The following is an 18,913-nucleotide window of genomic DNA, read 5'->3' on the forward strand; positions in this document are numbered from 1 at the left end:
ATATAAACTACCTCAAAAACACCAAGATATTGGCTTGATGGCTTTTTAGCGTTCTACAAATATTGGTACCAGCTGTTGGCTGATCTTTATTATAGAGTCAAACCAAATTCATGTTTCTTTTGAAAAATGATCATCAATCTATTTTCATGTTACTGTGTTTGTCTTATTATAACCTTCCAAACGTAAGTTACACTTTTCTGTTTTTCTCACAAAACCTGTAAACATGCATTTTGATGGTAACTTGCTAAAAAGAAGCAAATGTTTTTACTAGTCACACTCTCAATTGTGAAACATTTTGTTTCTGTAAACCTAGGATCTCATTATCAGTATGGGAGGGGGATGTTGGTCCCGTCCTACAAATAAAGAAAATTGGACCCTCTAAAGGTTCTAATCATTCGTAGGGCCTTTTTGGACTCAAGATTTAAGTGCTGTGGGTAGGAATCAACCTCTTGACTTTGCAGCTATTCTCTTATCAGTAGCTCCATTTCTTTTAAAGTACATCTTTTTTCTCATAATTGAGTCCCTATAGAATGAAATATGTAATCCTATGATTACAGTGCCATGTGGTCTGGCTTTACTATGGATTATTGCAGTCAGCCCAATCTGGGAATACTGTAACTCTGTGTAGACCAATGGAATGTCACCTTTCAAGAAGGGATTTACAGAAATGTGGTGAGGGGGAGGTTTGAAAGGAGAGGTGGGTCTTAATATTTGCCTTTATGTTCTTGCCCTCTGTTAGCGACCACGCAGCGCTTTCTTTACTACAGGATACAAGTAAAATGTGACATTGTCAGCATTCTTGATGTAGTGGTGGTTCCAGGTGGCTTACCATTGTGTGGGGCTATGGTGGACTATTCAAAATCTAGAACACAAAATTCCAGAGGGCCCCGTCAGTTGTGTTTTCGGGCCACGAGAATCGCTGGTGTGCATGCTAAACTTTCCACCCCGGCGCCCTGGGCCCTGGGCCTTCGATGCAGTGAATCTGGATCAAGGTGCATTCATTAGTCATTCCAGGTGGTTCCACTTCGAGGCACTAGATGCAGGGCTGCTCAGACCTCAGTGTGTGTGTGCAGAGGGCACTGGCGGCCCCAGAACACCCGACTCAAGCCGGTGGTTGGGGGGGGGGGGGCTGGAGGCTGCGGGGCTCTCCGTCTGGCAGGTGAGGCTGCTTTCCGGCCCCCCAGGCCACTTTTGCAGCTCAGCCAGCCACGGAGGCTCCTCGCACTTCCTGCTGCCACGGGTGAGGTTCACACCTCCCTCGGTTGGCGAGAATTTGCAAGCCCTCGCTCACCTTGCCCTTTTCTTACCGCCCACAGATGCGCACCCCTTGCGGCCGCAAGTGCCCGCAGCTGTAGCAGCCGCGCCAGCCCCCGGCCCCGCAGCCCGGCCGCCCCGCGGGCAGGAGCGCAGGGCCATGGAGCTCTCCGACAGCGACCGCCCCGTCAGCTTCGGCTCCACGTCGTCCTCGGCCTCCTCCCGGGACAGCCACGGGTCCTTCGGCAGCAGAATGACCTTGGTTTCCAACAGCCACTTGGGCATGTTTCACCAGGATAAGGAAGCGGGGGCCATCAGGCTGGAGCTGGTTCCCGCCAGGCCGCTGTCCAGCAGCGAGGCGCAGGGCGAGGGCCCGGCTGGGCAGCGCGCCGAGGACCAGGCCGGCGACAGGCAGCCCCGGGCGCCGCGGAGGATGGACGCGCACGGGGCCCCCAAAGCCAGCGCAGACTCGGCCGCCAGCCCCAAGCTCCTCTATGTGGATAGAGTTGTCCAGGAAATTCTGGAGACTGAAAGGACTTACGTGCAAGATTTAAAAAGCATCGTAGAGGTAAGTGGCCCTGGCTTTTCAAGGTTGTCACGAGGAATAAACGTGCGTGAGAAGTGAAGGGTCAGGTGTCAGCGATGCGTTGTCCCCGAGGATGAAGACGTGGGGATGTTTCAACAGCAGAATGTAAGGGAAGCCGTAGGCCATGCTCACTGTCTGTGTCAAATCCTCTTCCCGTCTGCACTAGTGAATTGATTACATGAGAGAAGCAAGAACGAGGAGCCCGGTGTGCCCACCGGGATGTTGTGGTCAGGCCTGCAGCAAAGATCTCAGAATCCTGGAGCCACCCCCACAGGAGGGAGCAGGAATTCAGGTCTCCTGATGGACAGGTGGCGGGGGGCAGGCTATCTTCACCTTACTCACAACTGTCTACTAGTGTCGCCCCCCAAACTACTGATACTTTGTCCTGCCTCCAGAGGCTGAGCGCTCATCAGCTTGGGTATGATGGTGGCGGTGGGATTGTGGAAGATCTCAGGTGAGGCTGTGTGGTGCAGAGTGCTCAGAACCACTGTTCTGGGAGAATCTCCCTATGGGATAGGGTTTTGGGGAAGTGGTGAAGGGCAGAGAAAAACCTCGGGCTTTGCCTTGTCCCAGCATTAACTTTCTGTTCACTTTCGTAGTAAACAACTTTACAGAAATTATTTGAGTCCATGCAAATCGAGCTGAGCCCTGTGCCAGATCACACGCTCTGGAAATTCAATTATGAACTTGACTATGATTTATAGATAGCTTTTAAAGGATAAAATGAGAATTACCAGAGCAGCTTAGATGTAACCCATTTCAATTAACGATTAAAAATATTAATATTTCAAAAGCAAACCGATGAATTTTAAAGCTACCCTCACTTTGCTGCTTTCATTGGTTAATGTCTCCTTCCTGTCTCAGACGTCTAGTCTAAAATATGTTGCAAATCATAGCGGACTAAGTGCCGATGAGCACATTCTCCACCAAATACAGACGTTCTTATGGCTTTAGGACAAATTCTAAGACTTGAATGTGTGTTGAGTCCCACAAATTGGACACTGTCTTCTAAAAATAGCGATGACCTAACTTCCCAGTAAAAATAGACCGATCAATTGATGTTCAACCAAAACAATATGTGTTACCAAATGCTGAATAATGGGGCCAATTGTTTTCTTTTTTTTTATTTCAACAATGATGTCATTTGTACTTGAGGAGAAATACCTGTGAAACTGCCAAAAAATTTACAACCTCTCAGGGATCTTAGGCTTGTCAAAGTTTCTTTGGCCTGTCCTTTTTTCTTTCTTTCTGAAAAATTTTCTGCCTAATCAAAACTCACAGTACTGAAAGAAACTAGTCACCAAACTGGGGTTCCAGGAGCTTTTTCAGAGGCTGATTGCTAAGTCCTGAGTGAAAGGATATACGATAAGATATGAATGAAAGAAACTCATCAAGAGAATGTTTTTTCTAAGAAAGTCTTTGTAGAAGGTCTATGTGGCGCTATCCATAGTGTGCTTGCCTTTCATTCTTTATCCATGCATTTATTCTGTTTTACACTAGGGGCTGGTGGAATTTTTCTAGAAAAGGCCAACTAGTAAATATTTTAGACTTTCAGGACTGGAGACTTTATGTAAAGGAACAGGCATGGAAATTTCAGCAAAACTTTAGGACTGGATTTGCTCCAAAGACCATCATTTGCCAGAACCCATTTAAGACTATAAGTTTGTGCATATGTTTCATCAACTGTAAAATGGGACTAATAAATAATACCTGCCTCATAGGATATCTGTTTATAGAGATGACTCGTACTCAGTTTTCATCCATGCAGTAGCCCAGTTCAGACTTCTTCTGCACGCCACCTAATTGAACACATCTAACTAGTCTCCTTCAATCCTCTTTCTCCATTTAATTCATTTTCCCCATGCCTGGGACATTTTATCTCTATACTCTGTCCTTACATAATCTTCATAGTTCAGGTTTACATTTTAGTTTTTTAGAATTTATGAGGAGAAACTCCTTTGTCAAAGACCCGTAGATGTTTTCACTCATTTGGGAGACATGCACAGTTCACTCTGACACCAGGTTATCAGAGCCACTTGCTTCTGAGAAGAGAATCTTCTCATCTTTTGTCCTGGGCCACACCTCCTCAAGGGCAACCCTGTTGATCTGAAGGTGGTTTCTGGTGAAGCCTGGCTTCCTCCCCATCCTTCTTTAGTGTGGACAAGACTGTTTCATGTAGAAAGGATGGATTATATCCTGGTTACTCTTTCCCCCCTGACCTTGAGGAAATGACTTTAGGGGCATCCCTGGGCCAGACCTGACTTCTGGCTTCTCCTTTGCCGGGACATCCTAGTCTTTCACTCTGTGCTGTTTGCATTTCAGCAAGTGAGAATGAGGTGAGGTCTTGACTGTCTCTGTATTCAAAGGGACCATGGAGCTGCTGCTATTTCCATTTCTATATATGACTCTTGATAACATTCACAAATAAAATGAGATAATAAAATAAGGGAAACACATTTTAAAAGTTAAATAGCCGATGATACACTTTGTGGAGAGAGAATCCATAGTCAGAAAGTAGAAAATAAGGGTCTCTTTCATGTTCAATGGCAACTTTGATTGACTCCCTACTCTCATGGGTAGACTGGGTTTCTTTAATCTTCCTAAATGATCTGTAAAAGAGTCTTTTTTTTTTTTCAATAGAGGCATGTTTTATTTATTTATTTGTTTGTTTGTTTGTTCTGTTTATACATGCACTGGGTACAGTCAGAAGCGCGGGAGGGTGAGAGCATTCACCAGAGCCAGAGCGGGGAGCAGAGCAGGTAGAAGGACCGAAGGACACTGCTGAGGGGAGCAGCAGGCGGCAGGAGAGGTCTGCGCGCCATGTGGGACCCTCCTCAGGTGGCCGGGGAGCAGCCGGGGATCGAACGGGCGCCGCAGAGGCCGCGGGCAGCTTCGCAACCCAGCGCTCAACCACTGCGCCACCGGGGAGGCCCTGTAAAAGAGTCTTTGAGAACCTCATAAGATTTGGTCCCAAATACAGTTCATGACCTGGTTTTAGCCTTTTGGGAAGGTTTTTTAAATAGTTCATAATGTTACATAATGCTGTGTAATTCGAAGTTTTACCCCTACTTCCAAATGGCATCTTTGAACTATGTGAGGCTAAATTAAACCATCTTTGAGGGGGTTACAGATATGTGTAGTAGTGGAAAAAATGGGTAAAATATTGTGTGACATCAGTTTGTCTATCGTATTTTAGAGAGCTAAAATCCTTTTCAAGCACCTTTAGCCATGCAGTACGTTAAGAAGCTAAGAAGGGAATATCATACTCAATGTTTAAAATTTGAAGACTCAGAGCCTTAAGCATCGCTTTATGAAAAGCATTTGGCATTTTTCAAAAGACGTAGCTGCACAAGGATTAGAATAGCCATCTCTGAATACTACCCTCCACCCCCGCTCTTGAGTTTATTAGTCTCTCTGGACTCTGTTTATTGTGTGATAGTATAGACAGTGTCAGGCAGAAGAGAGAAGGGTGCTTTCACGTACTTAGTAACATGCTTATTGCCCCAGCTTAAAGGAGGGGACTGCACTTAGGACTGTGGGTATCAAATTGCTGGAAGAACAAACTGTCTTTGCTGCAAAGCAGGTCTCCTCCAAGATCTGCACAAAGTGAACACAAGAACCCAGTAGCCATGCAAGGAAGTGGGGCCGTGAGGTGGCTGGGACCTGGATAAAATGGAATCTGGGTTTGCTCTTGTCCTGGGCTACTGGCCCCTCCCTTCCCCCCTGTTGATTTGGACAACACTGTTGATTTGGATGTGGTTTCTGATGAAACCTGGCTTCTTTTGATCCTTTTTGGGCAGACAAGATTGTTTGGTGTGGAAAGGGCAGCTCATGTCTTGGCAACTGTTTCCCCTTGGCCGTGAGAGAATGACTTTGCGTGGGCATTCCCTGGACCAGCCCTGGCTGCTTAGTACTCTTGGCAAGAGGAGAAAGATTTTGAACCAAGGGAGAGGGCTGTTGAGAAGAGGTGAATTGTCCTAGATTTTATTCTTTTTATTTGCAGATGGCTTCACTCAATACTTACACTCAAAACTTAAAACTGACGCATTTTATGAAATTCATTTAGATTACAGATTTTTGAATACCAGGGGGAAAATATGTTCAAGGCTAGTATGTCGGACTTGGCAGGAATTGTTTTAATGAAGGCTTGTTATGTGGGTGGATTTAATAAAGAACTTACGCTGTAGTACTTGGCATGATTTCATGCACTTTTACGTAGCATTTGAACACTTTTTTGGAATGTGTCTCTTTAATTTTTCCCCTCCAAGAGCTTTTATCATAATGGGTGAATGAGATCTTTCTTCAAACCCTTTAAGATCTATGATCATTTAGAAGCAAACCTGTTAAATAGTTGTTTGCTTGGGGAAGAGCTATTCTTCAAATAGCTCTTCAAATCTAATCACTCTACATGATGCCCCTGAGTCTTACTACGAGCGTTGACTTCCCTGACTCGCTATTATCACTGTTGTTACCAGACCCCCATCTCTCCACCCCACCTCACTCACATCTCTTCCACATCAACAAGGACAAAACAGAGAAGGTAGAAACGCAGTGATTACGAGTGCTTATCTCTTCTCCGAGCAACCTAATGTGGGAGGAACTGTGGGGACCAGGTCTTTTTCTTCTTTCCATTCCTCGTGGGTTTGCCTATTTTGAAAGTTTGCTTCCTGCTATTTAACTGACTGCTGATGAATGGTGAAGACAATTCAAAGTGGGCAGCACTTAGTAAAAGCAAAGCCAGTTGAGATTTGCAGAGTCACTCTTAGTGTAGCTGTTAGCTGTCCCAAGTTCACGTGTACTTCATGAACAATGCTGGTTTAGGTTATTCTCTCCAGATTTTGTGGTCAGACCTTGAGTCAAAACTCAGAGGAAACATTTCAAATGTCTGTATTGATCAGAGCCTCCTGGGAGCATAGTAGGCAGTGAGTATCACCAGAGGGACACCTTATACTCGATGACCATTCACATCATCTCAATGGACACCAACACTCGTAATCACACCAAGTAGCTACCACTTCTATGTGTTCTAGATATGTGCCTTGATAATCACAAAAACACTAAGAAATATATTAACTATAACATTTAAGTACTTACCATATACTAGGCATGGGACTAAGCACTTATATCCTCCCTCACTGACCCACCATATGGATATACTGTAATTTGGCTATATCAGTACAAGAATACAGAATGTCTAGAGGGCAAGGTAACTTGTCCAGGTCCACATGGGTGTTAGTGGTAGAGCTGGAACTGAAACTGTTATTGCAAATCTATTCTTAGAATCAAGCAGAGTGTTTGAAGTTTTTGGTCTTATTCTTGAGCTCAGTAGAGCAGTGCTCGGCACCAGCAGCACTGTAGACCTATTGGACTGGATAATTCTTGGTTATGGAGGTTAGTCATGTGCATTTGCAGCAAACTTGGCCTCTGTCCACTAGCGGCCAATAGAACCACTCCCCTCCCCTGTAGTACAACCACAATGTCTGTGACATTGGCCACATAGACCCTGCAGAGCAAAACTGTCTCTGATTGAGAAGCACTACTCTGGAACACATATTAGGGTGGGCTAAGCCACAGTAACTAATAGACCCCCCAAATGTGGTAGCCTAATATAATAGAAGTTCATTTCTTTCTTTACAGTACAGTGTGTGTGCATACGTTAGTGGGGGCAGTTCAGCTCCATGCTGTCATTCAGGGACCCAAGCTGATGAGGTTTGTCATCTTCAGTACATTGTTTCCACAGCTGTAGTGGTCTGTACCATCTCGGTCAACTAGAAGAGAAGTCATGGAGGTATACACAAGAACACATGAGGTTTCTGAGACAGGCTCAGAAGCAGCTCATACTCTTGCCCTTATTCCATAGGTGAGAAGTCAGCTTGCATCTTTTCAGAGGTGAACTTATAGAAATAAACATGCTACTGATAAACAGTAGTCTAGTTATATTGTTCATCTTTATCTGGAGGACAATTTTCAAATCACTAAGAACTTTGTAGCAATAGTACAATGATCATCAGTTGAGTCAATAATTATAGATGCAGTGAGGTTCTTCAGTGTCTCCCTGAGAAATAATAAGTCTCAGATAATGGAAATGTCACCCTTGATTCCCTGATGATCCTGACTTGTGATTTGTTTCTTGAAACTTGGGACTGGGACAGGTAGTTTAGGTCAGCCTAACTACTTGTCCAGGATACTGGAAGGGCCCAAGTCAGGTTTTATAAGAGATTCTTACCAGGTTGCAAGAATCCAAGATCTGGGAACAGTTATTGATAAGGACTGTTGTTAATACTTCCATCAAATGTCTAAAACTCAAGCGAATGTGTAGGTGGTAGAGGGAAAGAACTATATGAGTTTCAAGATGCTTACAGTTGGTTTTGCTATCATGTGACCTCTCACCTGTGTGTCCCTAGAAATCCCTCCCTCACAATCATTTGGGAAGAGAGAACTTATAGGGCAAGTGCATCTGAGTATGGCTCTCACAAACATCATCCATGATGCTTTTGAAAAAGGCAGGATGACAAAAATGGAGGCACAATCTTTGCATGCTAAGTAGTTAAGCAATACATGCATTCAATTGTAAATATGATGCTTCACCTTGAAAACACGTGAATTTGCTTGTAGAAGTCACCTGGTTCCCACACCTGCCACCCTTTGCCTTTGAACTATGAGAGGCGAGCAGCCCACTTTATAAACTGAGATATTCAGTATTTCCAGTGGCAATATGGATAGGAATGAGTAGGAAAGCAAAAGGCGGAGGTAATTAGGAAGGATGGGAGAAAGCATAGAGAAAAGTGGAGGGGTGGTCAAGACAGAAGAAAAGAGAGCAAGAAAAAAGGAGTGAGAAAATAAAGATAAAACAAGAAGAGGGGAAAGCAGAGAGGGAAACGATCAGCTCATCTAGGAGGAAGCCATCTGTAGGTTGCAACCTGTGAATTATTAGGAAGGAAGGAAGGTTGCCTGGTGTCCCAGATGCAGAGTGGTGACTCCGCCGTGGACACGTGTGGCCTACAGCACAGGTGACAGGCCTGTGGCTGGAAGGTGTTTGAGGTGCATACACATGACTTTGTATTCCCATGCTGCCTTCTGGAACTGGATATACAATTTTCTGCATTCACCTGGTATGAAATTTTGTACAAGCACAGGCAAAATTCAGAAGTTTGAATTAAATTCAAATTGTTTCCTAATGTATTAGTCACGTGGAAATCATAGTATGTCTTCAAAACAAATACTAGAGCAGATCTGAGTACACTGACTCCTTGGAATATTTTAACTTCTTTCAAAGAGGTCTCACTGTACTCCATTCTTTACTCAGACTGGGAGATTGAAGAATTCCATACCTCTCGTCAAAACCATACTCATGCACTTATGTTAAATGAAACTAACAAGAACTATAACCCATAGTGCACTTTTTTATTTCTACCTTATAAGAACAAAAAGTTTAAAAGAATGACCAGATCTCTTATTCATATTTCTGAAAAGTAACAAATTTTTTACACTAATCTTGGACTGACAAATTATGATTACTTGTAAATACAAATATTTGTGGGATTTTTTTTCTTCTACTGAAAGGATTTGCACAATTGGATCAAATATTCCTGCACAAACTAAGCATTTGCTGTCTATGAGCCTCAGTTCACCAGAGAGACTGAGGGATAAATATTACTGTGTTTCTGATGTTAAAATTAAAATACCATTTGCACATTCATTTAGAGAATGTGTTAAAGGAAAGACATGACATAATTGGGGGGAAAAAAATGGAAACTGTACTTTTCACAGACGTAACTATGTACATTAATTTTATTTGTAAGATCGAGCACTTCTTAAAGTACCTGCAGCTAAAAATCCCTTCCCAGTCTATTCAGCTTTTCTTTTAAGACAACATTTTGATTTTTAATGAAAAGACATTTCAAAAACTTCAGTTTACTCAGGAGATTGAGTAGCTATTATTACTAGTCTGCTAAAGAGCTGCTAATATATTTCAAAGACTGCCTTTAGGCAACATTCTGTTGAAGATTTGCTAAAACAGGTCCAGTTCAGTTGGGTTAGAATCCTGCTGTTCTTTGGGTGTCTGCCATCTTGAATATTCAATTATACTGAGTGGGTAGAAAATTATAGAATTCAGGAAATTATGTTCTAAACAACCCAAACTTCAGTTAGGAGAAGTTTCCCATGGCCAGAAATTTCTTCCAAAGAAAAGATGCTGTACCTTGTGAAATTAATCACACAGAAGAATTTATCCAGGTCATGTGATAAGCCTAAAGCTCATGTGTGTGTGTGTGTGTGTGTGTGTGTGTGTGTGTGTGTGTTCAAGCAGCCCTGCTCTGTAGTACCTAGAAAAGCAAGAGGCAGCCTGGATTGCCACACAACTTGTCAACAACATACTTTTATAAATTATGTTGTTTTCTGACCTTTACCATTTGTTGTTTGCCCACCAACACTGCCTTGACGCGTAAAGAGTGTAGCATTGTTCTATATAGCAGCTCGCATAGATTTTTTAATCTCTTCTTTTAATACTGGTAAAATATACATAAAATGCATCCCTATAGCCAGGTACATGCACAGTCGGATGACATCAGAACAGTCACGTCGCCGTAGACCATCACCACTGCCCATGTCCAGGTCTGTTCCCCACCCCAAGCTGAAACTGAGCTTGTACATCCAGTACACAGTACCTCTCCCTTCCCGCTTCCCTCAGCCTCGGAAAATCTCTTTTTTTCATTTAACTTTTTTTTTTTAAATCGTAAAACCCCACATAACTTAAAATTTATCACCAGCCTTTTTTAGTGTACAGTTTAATGGCATTAGTACATTCACAGTGCATACAGCCAGTCTCCAGAATTCTTTTTATCTTGCAAAGCTGAAACACTGTACCTATGAGAATTCCCTGCAGCTCCTGCTCATGAAGCAGACCACACTCAACACCTCGTATAAGCGGAATCCTGCAATATTTGTCCCTTTGTAACTGGCTATTTCCATCAGCATAATGTCTTCAAGTTCATCCATGGTGTACCATGTATCAGGTTTTTCTTCCTTCTTAAGCTTGAATAGTATTCTGTTCTGTGTCGAGGCCACATTGAGTGTATGCATTCATCACAGGTGGATGCTTCGATTTCTCTCAGTTGCACTGAATTTTCAATTAAGTAGAATCATACCAAATTTTAGAACTGGAAAATAACTCAGTGAAATCGGAGCAGATTCTGAAAGGTTGAGGTGTGTTGACAAGTTTTCTATGTCAAGCAGTCTGCACTGTATCTGATGAATGTTTGATAAATGAATTATCTAGTCCAACCTGAGCATTTGTTTTACAGCTTTTATTTATTTTTGCATGGAAGAACTAGAGTGCAGGTCAGAGGTGTGGGGTGAGGGGGAGTGGGTGAGAGGATTCACCAGAGACAGAGTGTGGAACAGAACAGGTAGATTTACTGAAAGACACTGTTAAGGGAAGCAGCGGGCGAGACAGGAGAGGTCTGCTGCACCATATGTGGGTTAGCACCCTGGCTCGGGATCAAACTCAGGCCATAGCAGTGATGGTGCTGAGACTTAACCTCTAGTCTACCAGGGAGGCCCCAACCTGGGCACTTTTTATAGGTAAGGAAATAGAGATCCTGAGAATGGAGTGCTTTCTCCAACTGGATACAAATCCTGGTTCTGTCACTGCCTTTGATCTCAAACAATTAGTTAACTTCTGTTACCTGCAGTTTCTTCATCTTAAAATGAGAGATTGCGTACCTCATAGGATGTGGTAAGTGTGGAATGAGGCAACACCTGTAAGTGCTTAGCACAGGCCTGTCACACCCAACAGCTGACAGATGTTCAAGCCTCAGACCCTGCAGCTAAGTATTGGTGGTGCCAGAACTGTAGCCTGGCCTTGTCTCCCAGACTTTTCACTTAGAAACATGTATTGAGTGCTTGATATGCGCCAGAGAGGGAGGGTCCTCATAAATACTTGTTAATGAAATGTTCTGGGCACGTATTACTTCTGTCACCCCATCTTCGGTATCTCAACCATTGAGAAGAATAAAATTGACAGACAAGTGTGAAAGGAAGAACTTGTCCCTTCTGTGTCTAGCCACCCCACAGTTGAGACAAAACTAGAGTGGGGATACAGAAGGGAAGTGAAACAGATAGGGTCACTTCCTCAGTTATTTCGGGGGACAGATCTAAAGCGATCTGGGAAGAGTTCCTTTTCCCCCAACACTGATGGAGCTAGCCTTTTGAGGGTGAGACACTGGTTTCTGCAAGACCAGAGAGTGTGGGTTATTCCACTTAAGATAATTAACAGACTGGAGGATATTCTGTGACCCTATTTTGCCTACTCCCGTTCTGAGCGAGGATCTGGCTCTGGAGTGCCAGGGCCTCTTTGAAAAGAAGAAGGTCAAAAGGGTAATTATTAAAAAGGTAAATTTATCAAAATGATCTGGAATGTTCAAAAAAAATTCCCTTGATGAGAAAATCCAGTGGAAGAAAATCCCCGCTTCCAAAGCAGGGATAAGTAAAAACCATCATAAAGATCCCTGACGAGCCTGCAATTAGCTGGTCGCCAGCTACGTTTGCAGCAAGGAGAGTCAGCCCTCATAAAGGGGTTCAAAGGGGTTGTTATTTGAGCAATTAAAAGCTATCACCTGAGAAATCTGGCTAGGAGGAACAGCTCAAATATAGGCATTTCTCTAAAGCAAGGGCTGCAGCTTTTGCAACTCCTGCCACCTAAGTTGCAGCCTGGGCTAATAACACCCCAATCTCTGGGGTGGTATCCCTCTTTCTTAAAGGTCTCCACACTCTGATAGGCTCTCAACTTTGAGCTCCACTGTCCTAGAGGAAGTTTGTTGTGGTTATAAAGCAAACAACAGACTCGGCAGCACCGACCACCACCTCTCCATCCCCCCTGTAACAAACTCACAAAAAGCTCAAGTCTGCAAGAGCTGAATCCCAATCCTGACTCGATCATTTCCCTTTTCCCTCTTGGAAAAATTACGAAAATTTTCTGCATTTCAGTGTTCTCACCTGTAAAACAGGATGAGTTAATAGAATTATTGTGAACATTAAATAAGATTATACAAGTAAAATGGTTAGCAGAGTGTGAGGCGTGTGGTGAAGACTCAAATGACAGCTATTCTGATTATCGTGACTGCTCATATCATTGGTATTGGTTTGGCGATGCCTTCTGGTAGGCCTTAAGGTATCATAACAGTGCTATGGTTGTAATCTCTGTTAAGGTCTTATTTCCGAAAATTATTTGAACTTTATCACTTAAGAAGGCTGTGTTACATTGTGTTGTAAGACGCAATACACACCTACATGGAGTTGGATTCATGTCCAGTATCATTGAGGGGGGCCATGGGGGACATGAGGTTATTTTATTTTTTTTTTTTATAAATATTTTTTTTTTTAATAGAGGCATGCTTTATTTACTTGTTTTACTGGTTTGTTTGTTTGTTTTTTGTTTATACATGCACTGGGTACAGTCAGAAGTGCGGGAGGGTGAGAGAATTCACCAGAGCCAGGGCAGGGAGCAGAGCAGGCAGAAGGACCGAAGTACACTGCTGAGGGGAGCAGCGGGCGGCAGGAGAGGTCTGCGCGCCATGTGGGACCCTCCTCTGGTGGCCGGGGAGCAGCCGGGGATCGAACCGGCACCACAGAGGCCGCGCGCAGCTTCGCAACCCAGCGCTCAACCGCTGCGCCACCGGGGAGGCCCAAGGACATGAGGTTATTTTAAGAACTTTGACGTGAGCTGAGTCCAGCAGAGATGGATGTCCCAGGCAGCCCTGGGGGGCTCCAGGCTCACGCTGCTCTCAGCTGTGTGCCATGGACAGTCAGTCAGGCTGACCTCAGCATCATTCTCTGTGAATGAGCCTGGTTTAAAACTCCTAAATCTAAGGACGACTCACCAGGCCTCTCCTCCAACCCTGGCTCTCAAGAATGAGCCAGAAATAAGTAAGTTCTTTGAGCAGTCAAAATAGATATCTCAAAAGCCAAACAGTAAATCCTATGTCTCTATCCGGGAAGAGGCCCCAAGCTCTCACCGAGAGCCTCTGTACCCTACATATTTAAAATAAGATTCATTATTTGGCTTCCTAGTTCACAGCAAGGGAGGGATGGTCATGAAGGCGCTAAGGAGACAGAGTGGATTAATTGATGCCAGGCTGTTTAGAATGGATGCAAACCTGCCCCCTCCACCCTGCTGAGTTCACGTGTCAGTACCTGCCCTGAGCATCTCCAGAGTCCCTTCTGGTGCACCCAGATACCAAGGAGCCTTTTCATTGTGTTTGGTATAGTGTCAAAAATATATTGTCTGTCTGGGCCTCCCTGGTGGCGCAAGGGGTTAAGTCTCAGCACTATGAAGCTAATCCCTAGCCAGAGAGCTGCCCCACATGGTGCACCTGTCTCACCCACTGCTCCCCTCAGCAGTGTATTCCAGTGAGTCTGCCTATTCTGCTCCCCACTGTCACCCTGGGCACCTCTGGCTTGCACCCCAGCTCTTGTATGCATAAATAAATCTTTTTAAAAAAGAGAAAGAAATATATTATCTTACAAAGAGAAAGATAAATATATTATCTTACAATGTCTGATCTTCATTAGCAAAGGGACTTTTTTTAATATAATTGAATTTTTCACTTTTTTTAAAACTGTGGCAAGATATACACCATGAAATTTCTCATTTTGTCTTTTTTAAGTTTACTCGCCAGGGCACCCAGTATTTACAGTGTCACGTGACCATCACCTCTCTCCATTTTCAGAACTTTTCTTATCCCAAGTAGAAACTGTCTCCATTCAAAACACTCCCCACCCCCCTTACCCCAAGGCTACCTCCAGTCCATCCTGATCTGCAAATTTGCCTGTTCTAGGGTCCTCACAGGAATGGAACAAACCAATATTTGTCCTCTGTGTCTGATGTATTTCACTTAGCATAACATTCCCAGGGTTCATCCCTGTTGTAACCTGTATCAGAATCTCATTAGTTATGATTAACTTTTTGAAAGAGAATTCTTGCACAATCCCTGGTCCCTCACAAGGAAGGTGACTCTCTTGTAACAGTGAGAATCCCCCTTATTCTGTAAGGGAGGGAATTAGGAAAATAACAAAAGAGGTGGTGAGAAATCGCAAGCATCTGTGGAATGCTTGTTCTGTGTGTTAAGATTCCGGGTATTGTTAAATGAATATAAAAGAACCCATAAGGACCCAGCACCCCTCGTGCACCCCCCAAAAGTAGCCACATTCAAATGGAGAGGCTGCAGCCTGAGACTGGGGTTTCAGATGACAGAGTCACATTGAGGCAAAATTAGGCCTCAGTTTTCTCTGCCTCCAGGACCCCTGGGGGGGGGGGTGTAGGCTTTGGGGAGGAGGGAGCAAAGTGAGCCATTCCTTTAAATTGTACTTTAAAATATTTTCTTTTCAAAAAACCTTTTCTTCTCCTTGGAGCAACAAGAAATGTTAACAAGTGTGCCATCAGTTGTATAATGGGGTTTACAGTTCGGCTGTTAACCTTTGAAAGCTTTAAGTGGGAGATGGGTTAGGAGGGGGACATGGGTTAGGGGTGCTGGCCACTCGCCAAGGCCTACAACAAACAACATTGCTGAAAAGACGGCTGCTTTGTCCAGTTTTCCATAAAGCGGTGGATAAATCACTCCACCCAGGGGTCTGTTGATAGCCTCATAAATGGTATTCCAAATGCAAAGTCTCTCCGAGAAAAGGGTGAGAGTTAATCTACTTTTGATTAGGGAAGCTTTGCTTTTCTTGTGCAAAGGCGGGAGTGAGCTGGGTGGGAGGAGAGTTAAACACAGAATGCAGAGTTGAGGAACCTTTGCCACCTTCAAGAGGTTGGCTAGTAAAAATTCAGTGGAGACAAAAGGAAGGGGAGGGGGCGAGAGGAATGCGGGTTGGGTTACAATTCAATTCAGCTTTTGCCACTTAGAGCTCGGGCCGGGACTGCGTTAACCCTTGCCTCCCCGGGCCGGCTCTGCTGTGCCCATCAGCAGATCTACCAGGTTTACAGGAATTCACTGTTGTTCATCCACAGGTTTTCAGTGATGGGGAAGGTAAAGCAAAACCTCTGGGAATTGCTGAGGTCAGTTTTGTGGGAAAGAAGGAAATACAAAGATAGGGATAGCAAGTTGTGTAGATTGCCCTGCTCCCTTTTACATGGAATCATAATGTAAATGTTCAGCAGAGCCTAACCCAGCCTGAGGGCAGGAAGGGTCAGAGAGAGATTCCTGGGAAGATTCTGAAGGTGGCATTAACCAGGTTGGACTGTAGGATGGAGAAACTTGGCAGTGAGAACAGAAAATGCAAAGACAGGGCCTCTCTGGTGGCTCGAGGGGTTGAGCACAACACTGTGAAGCAATCTGCAGCCTCTGCAGAATGAATTTGATCCCAGGCTGGCCAGGGAGCTACCCACATGGCACACTAGACCACTCCTATCTTGCCCGCTGCTCCCCTCAGCAGTGGATTTCAGTCAATCTGCCTGTTCTGCTCCCAGCTCTGTCTCTGGTGAATCCTCTCACCCCCACACCTCTGGCCTGTGCCCCAGCTCTTATATGCATAAATAAATAAATCTTAAAAAAGGGGGGGGGGCTCCCCTGGTGGCACAGGTGGTTGAGCACTGCACTGTGAGATTGTCCGAGGCCTCTGCAGCACTGGTGTGATCCCAGCTGGCCGGTGACTGTCCCACATGGCGCAGCAGACCTCTCCTGTCTCTCCCACTGCTCTCCTCAGCAGTGTATTTCATCAGTCTGCCTGTTCTGTTCCCTGCTCTGTCTCTGGTGAATCCTCTCACCCTCCCGTGCATCTGGCCTGTACCCCGGCTCTTGTATAAATAAATAAATCTTAAAAAAAGAAAAATAAAATGCAAAGACAGAGGACTTGAAAGTACAAGAAGTGAGGGTCTCTGTGTTGGAGAGAAGAGGGAGAAGGGGATAAGATGAGCCTTGGCTGATAGGCAGGGGTGTGACCTTGCAGGACCCCTCTCTAGTAACAGCGGTGAGAAATCAGTGAATGGTCCTGTGCAGAAGGGACAGTCAAATTTGAGTTTTAGAGGCATCAGATGGGGTACATCTGAAAAGTGAGGGGAAGTCAACCCACTGCAAGGGGCTAGTGAGGGTGTCCTTGAGTATCTGGTGGGAGATGAACAGTGATGGCCGAGAGGAAGGAGAGCTAGGTTTTTTATCTGGGTGGATGTTGCAAGTGAGAGGACCAGGTCCGGAAGCTTTGGATGCGTCAGGCCCTTCTCGCAGATGTCGCCCTAACAGTCTGTAGGGCCGTCCACCAGAAGCACCGGTTTGCTCAGAGCATTGCCCTCCTGAGGCGCCCATAGCCCCATGGCAAGGGTGCTGGGGAATTGCATAAAGTGCTCGCGTGCAGGAATTTGTTTGCTTTTGAGCCAAAAGAAGCTCTGATCTGCCTACTTTCCTTCTCTACTGAGAAGGAACCTGAGACTCAGGTGGACACGCAGCAGTCACTGCTACCTGCCAGGTGTGCTGGGCACCTCTGTCATGGCCTGTCTTCACCCTTCAGAGAGAGACCAGGAGCAGGTGATGGTGTTATCTGTACTTAGTAACCAGAGTGCTGCAGTCTCAGTGAGATCAGTGACATGCCTATGGCCCAGCTCTTGGGCCTAGGCTCTGGGGCTGGTACCTAATCCCATCACACTGCATCTGGGCCCACCCAGGGCTGGGTCCCTCCAGGAGGGAGTTACTCTGTCCCTCGTGCCATGATGTAGTGTGGATAAATCTGCTGTCCAGGGAAAGCAGATCTGCCAATGGTCCCCATTTGCAAATGGAAACTGGATCTAGTGCCAGAAAAACCTTTGTTCAGGTTGTAATGTTACAGGGCAGGGAGAGGGGCAGCCCAGACCCCGCAAACCTGCCTATTCTAAATGGGTTCTGCCATCCGCCGCATCAACACAAAACATAGGAGACTTTAATGGGAAGGAACTTTAATACAACTAGGAAACAATACAGGAAAGGCAAAGAATCTAGTTTCTCAATCAGGCATCCAAAGTGACCCATCCCTTCATGGGTAAAAGTCCATCCAAATGGGATTGGCCCAGAGAAAGGCCCCAAAGCCTGCCACAACTCTAAAGCACCTTCCAGTGGGGACCCACAGAAAAGGGTCAAAAGCAACCAGACAAGTCTGGGAGGAAAAGAGCAAAATCAAAATTAAAACAAAACCTGCCATTGTCACCTCCCCACGGGTCGCACCCTCATCTGTGTCACCCCGTCCACAACCACAAGGCAAGCGCAGTTTCTTCACACGTCTCTCGGCTCCATGTGCCTCCTCCAGGCCTCCTTCTGGCTCCATCCTGCTTCCTCCTTCCTCAGCCTCCTCTGCAGCTACTTCTCTCCCTGCTCAGCTCCACCCTCCCTTGGGTGGGGCAGGGAACCTGGAACCTCCCCCTTTCCTGGGGACCCCCCTGTTACAGTAATATTGCTGCCTTAGAAATTGATCATAGACAATTTCTTGAAAAATCGTTTAGGAAAACTTCATCCTTAATCAACCTCTCTCTCTCTCTCTCTCTCTCTCTCTTAGTTCTAAGTAACAAGATGGCCTTCGACATGTGCTTTAGAGTTGAGAGGAAGAAAAATACTTTCCTCAAATTACATGTTTCAGTCTGTGCCCACAGATGGGGACCAGGACGCCCGGACGACAGACCAAAGTCTCTGAACTTACCCCAACAAAAAGCCCCAGTACTCTGAGAAAGTCAAGTTTCTGGGGGCATCCCATCATGGGGCCAGCATCACCCCCATTTACCCTTGGTGGGGCCTCTCCCTGTTCCCCAGTAGATCAGCAGCCCAGGGCTGTTTCTGGGTCAAGAAATTGCTCAAGCTTATAGTGTGATGAGATCACAAAATTACCGCCAGAGAAGCAGCACGGCAGGTTGGGGTTGCCATTGTCTTTGGCACAATGGACGGAACAGCTTAGCCTATGCATCCCCATATTTAGCAGCGGATTACCTAATGCTGCCGGAACATAATCACATTCGTGGCACTGAAAAACTGCCCAGGAAGAGAGCTATCCTGTGCAGACTCTTTCATTTAATATAAAAAGCCTCATTGCATTGTGATCCCCAAGTAGAACAGCCCAACC

At 45.1% G+C, this 18,913-nt stretch overlaps 1 protein-coding gene across 3 annotated transcripts in view; it reads left to right on the top strand.

Moving 5' to 3' along the window:
* Positions 1-1,399: 1,399 nt before the first annotated feature.
* The window catches only part of PLEKHG1 (pleckstrin homology and RhoGEF domain containing G1), a gene marked incomplete at both ends in the record, with an annotated part of 74,520 nt that continues 57,006 nt past the window's right edge, over positions 1,400-18,913 (top strand). For 2 of the 3 annotated variants that reach the window (XM_084228842.1, XM_084228843.1), the window contains one exon: positions 1,415-1,822. In XM_084228842.1, the coding sequence (XP_084084968.1) occupies positions 1,415-1,822 (408 nt within the window). Of the gene's footprint in view, positions 1,823-18,913 lie in introns of all 3 variants that reach the window. The other variant, XM_084228841.1, reaches the window with a different exon arrangement.

Source organism: Talpa europaea (assembly GCF_964194135.1).
Source record: "Talpa europaea genome assembly, chromosome: 2".
In the NCBI taxonomy this organism is placed as follows: domain Eukaryota; kingdom Metazoa; phylum Chordata; class Mammalia; order Eulipotyphla; family Talpidae; genus Talpa; species Talpa europaea.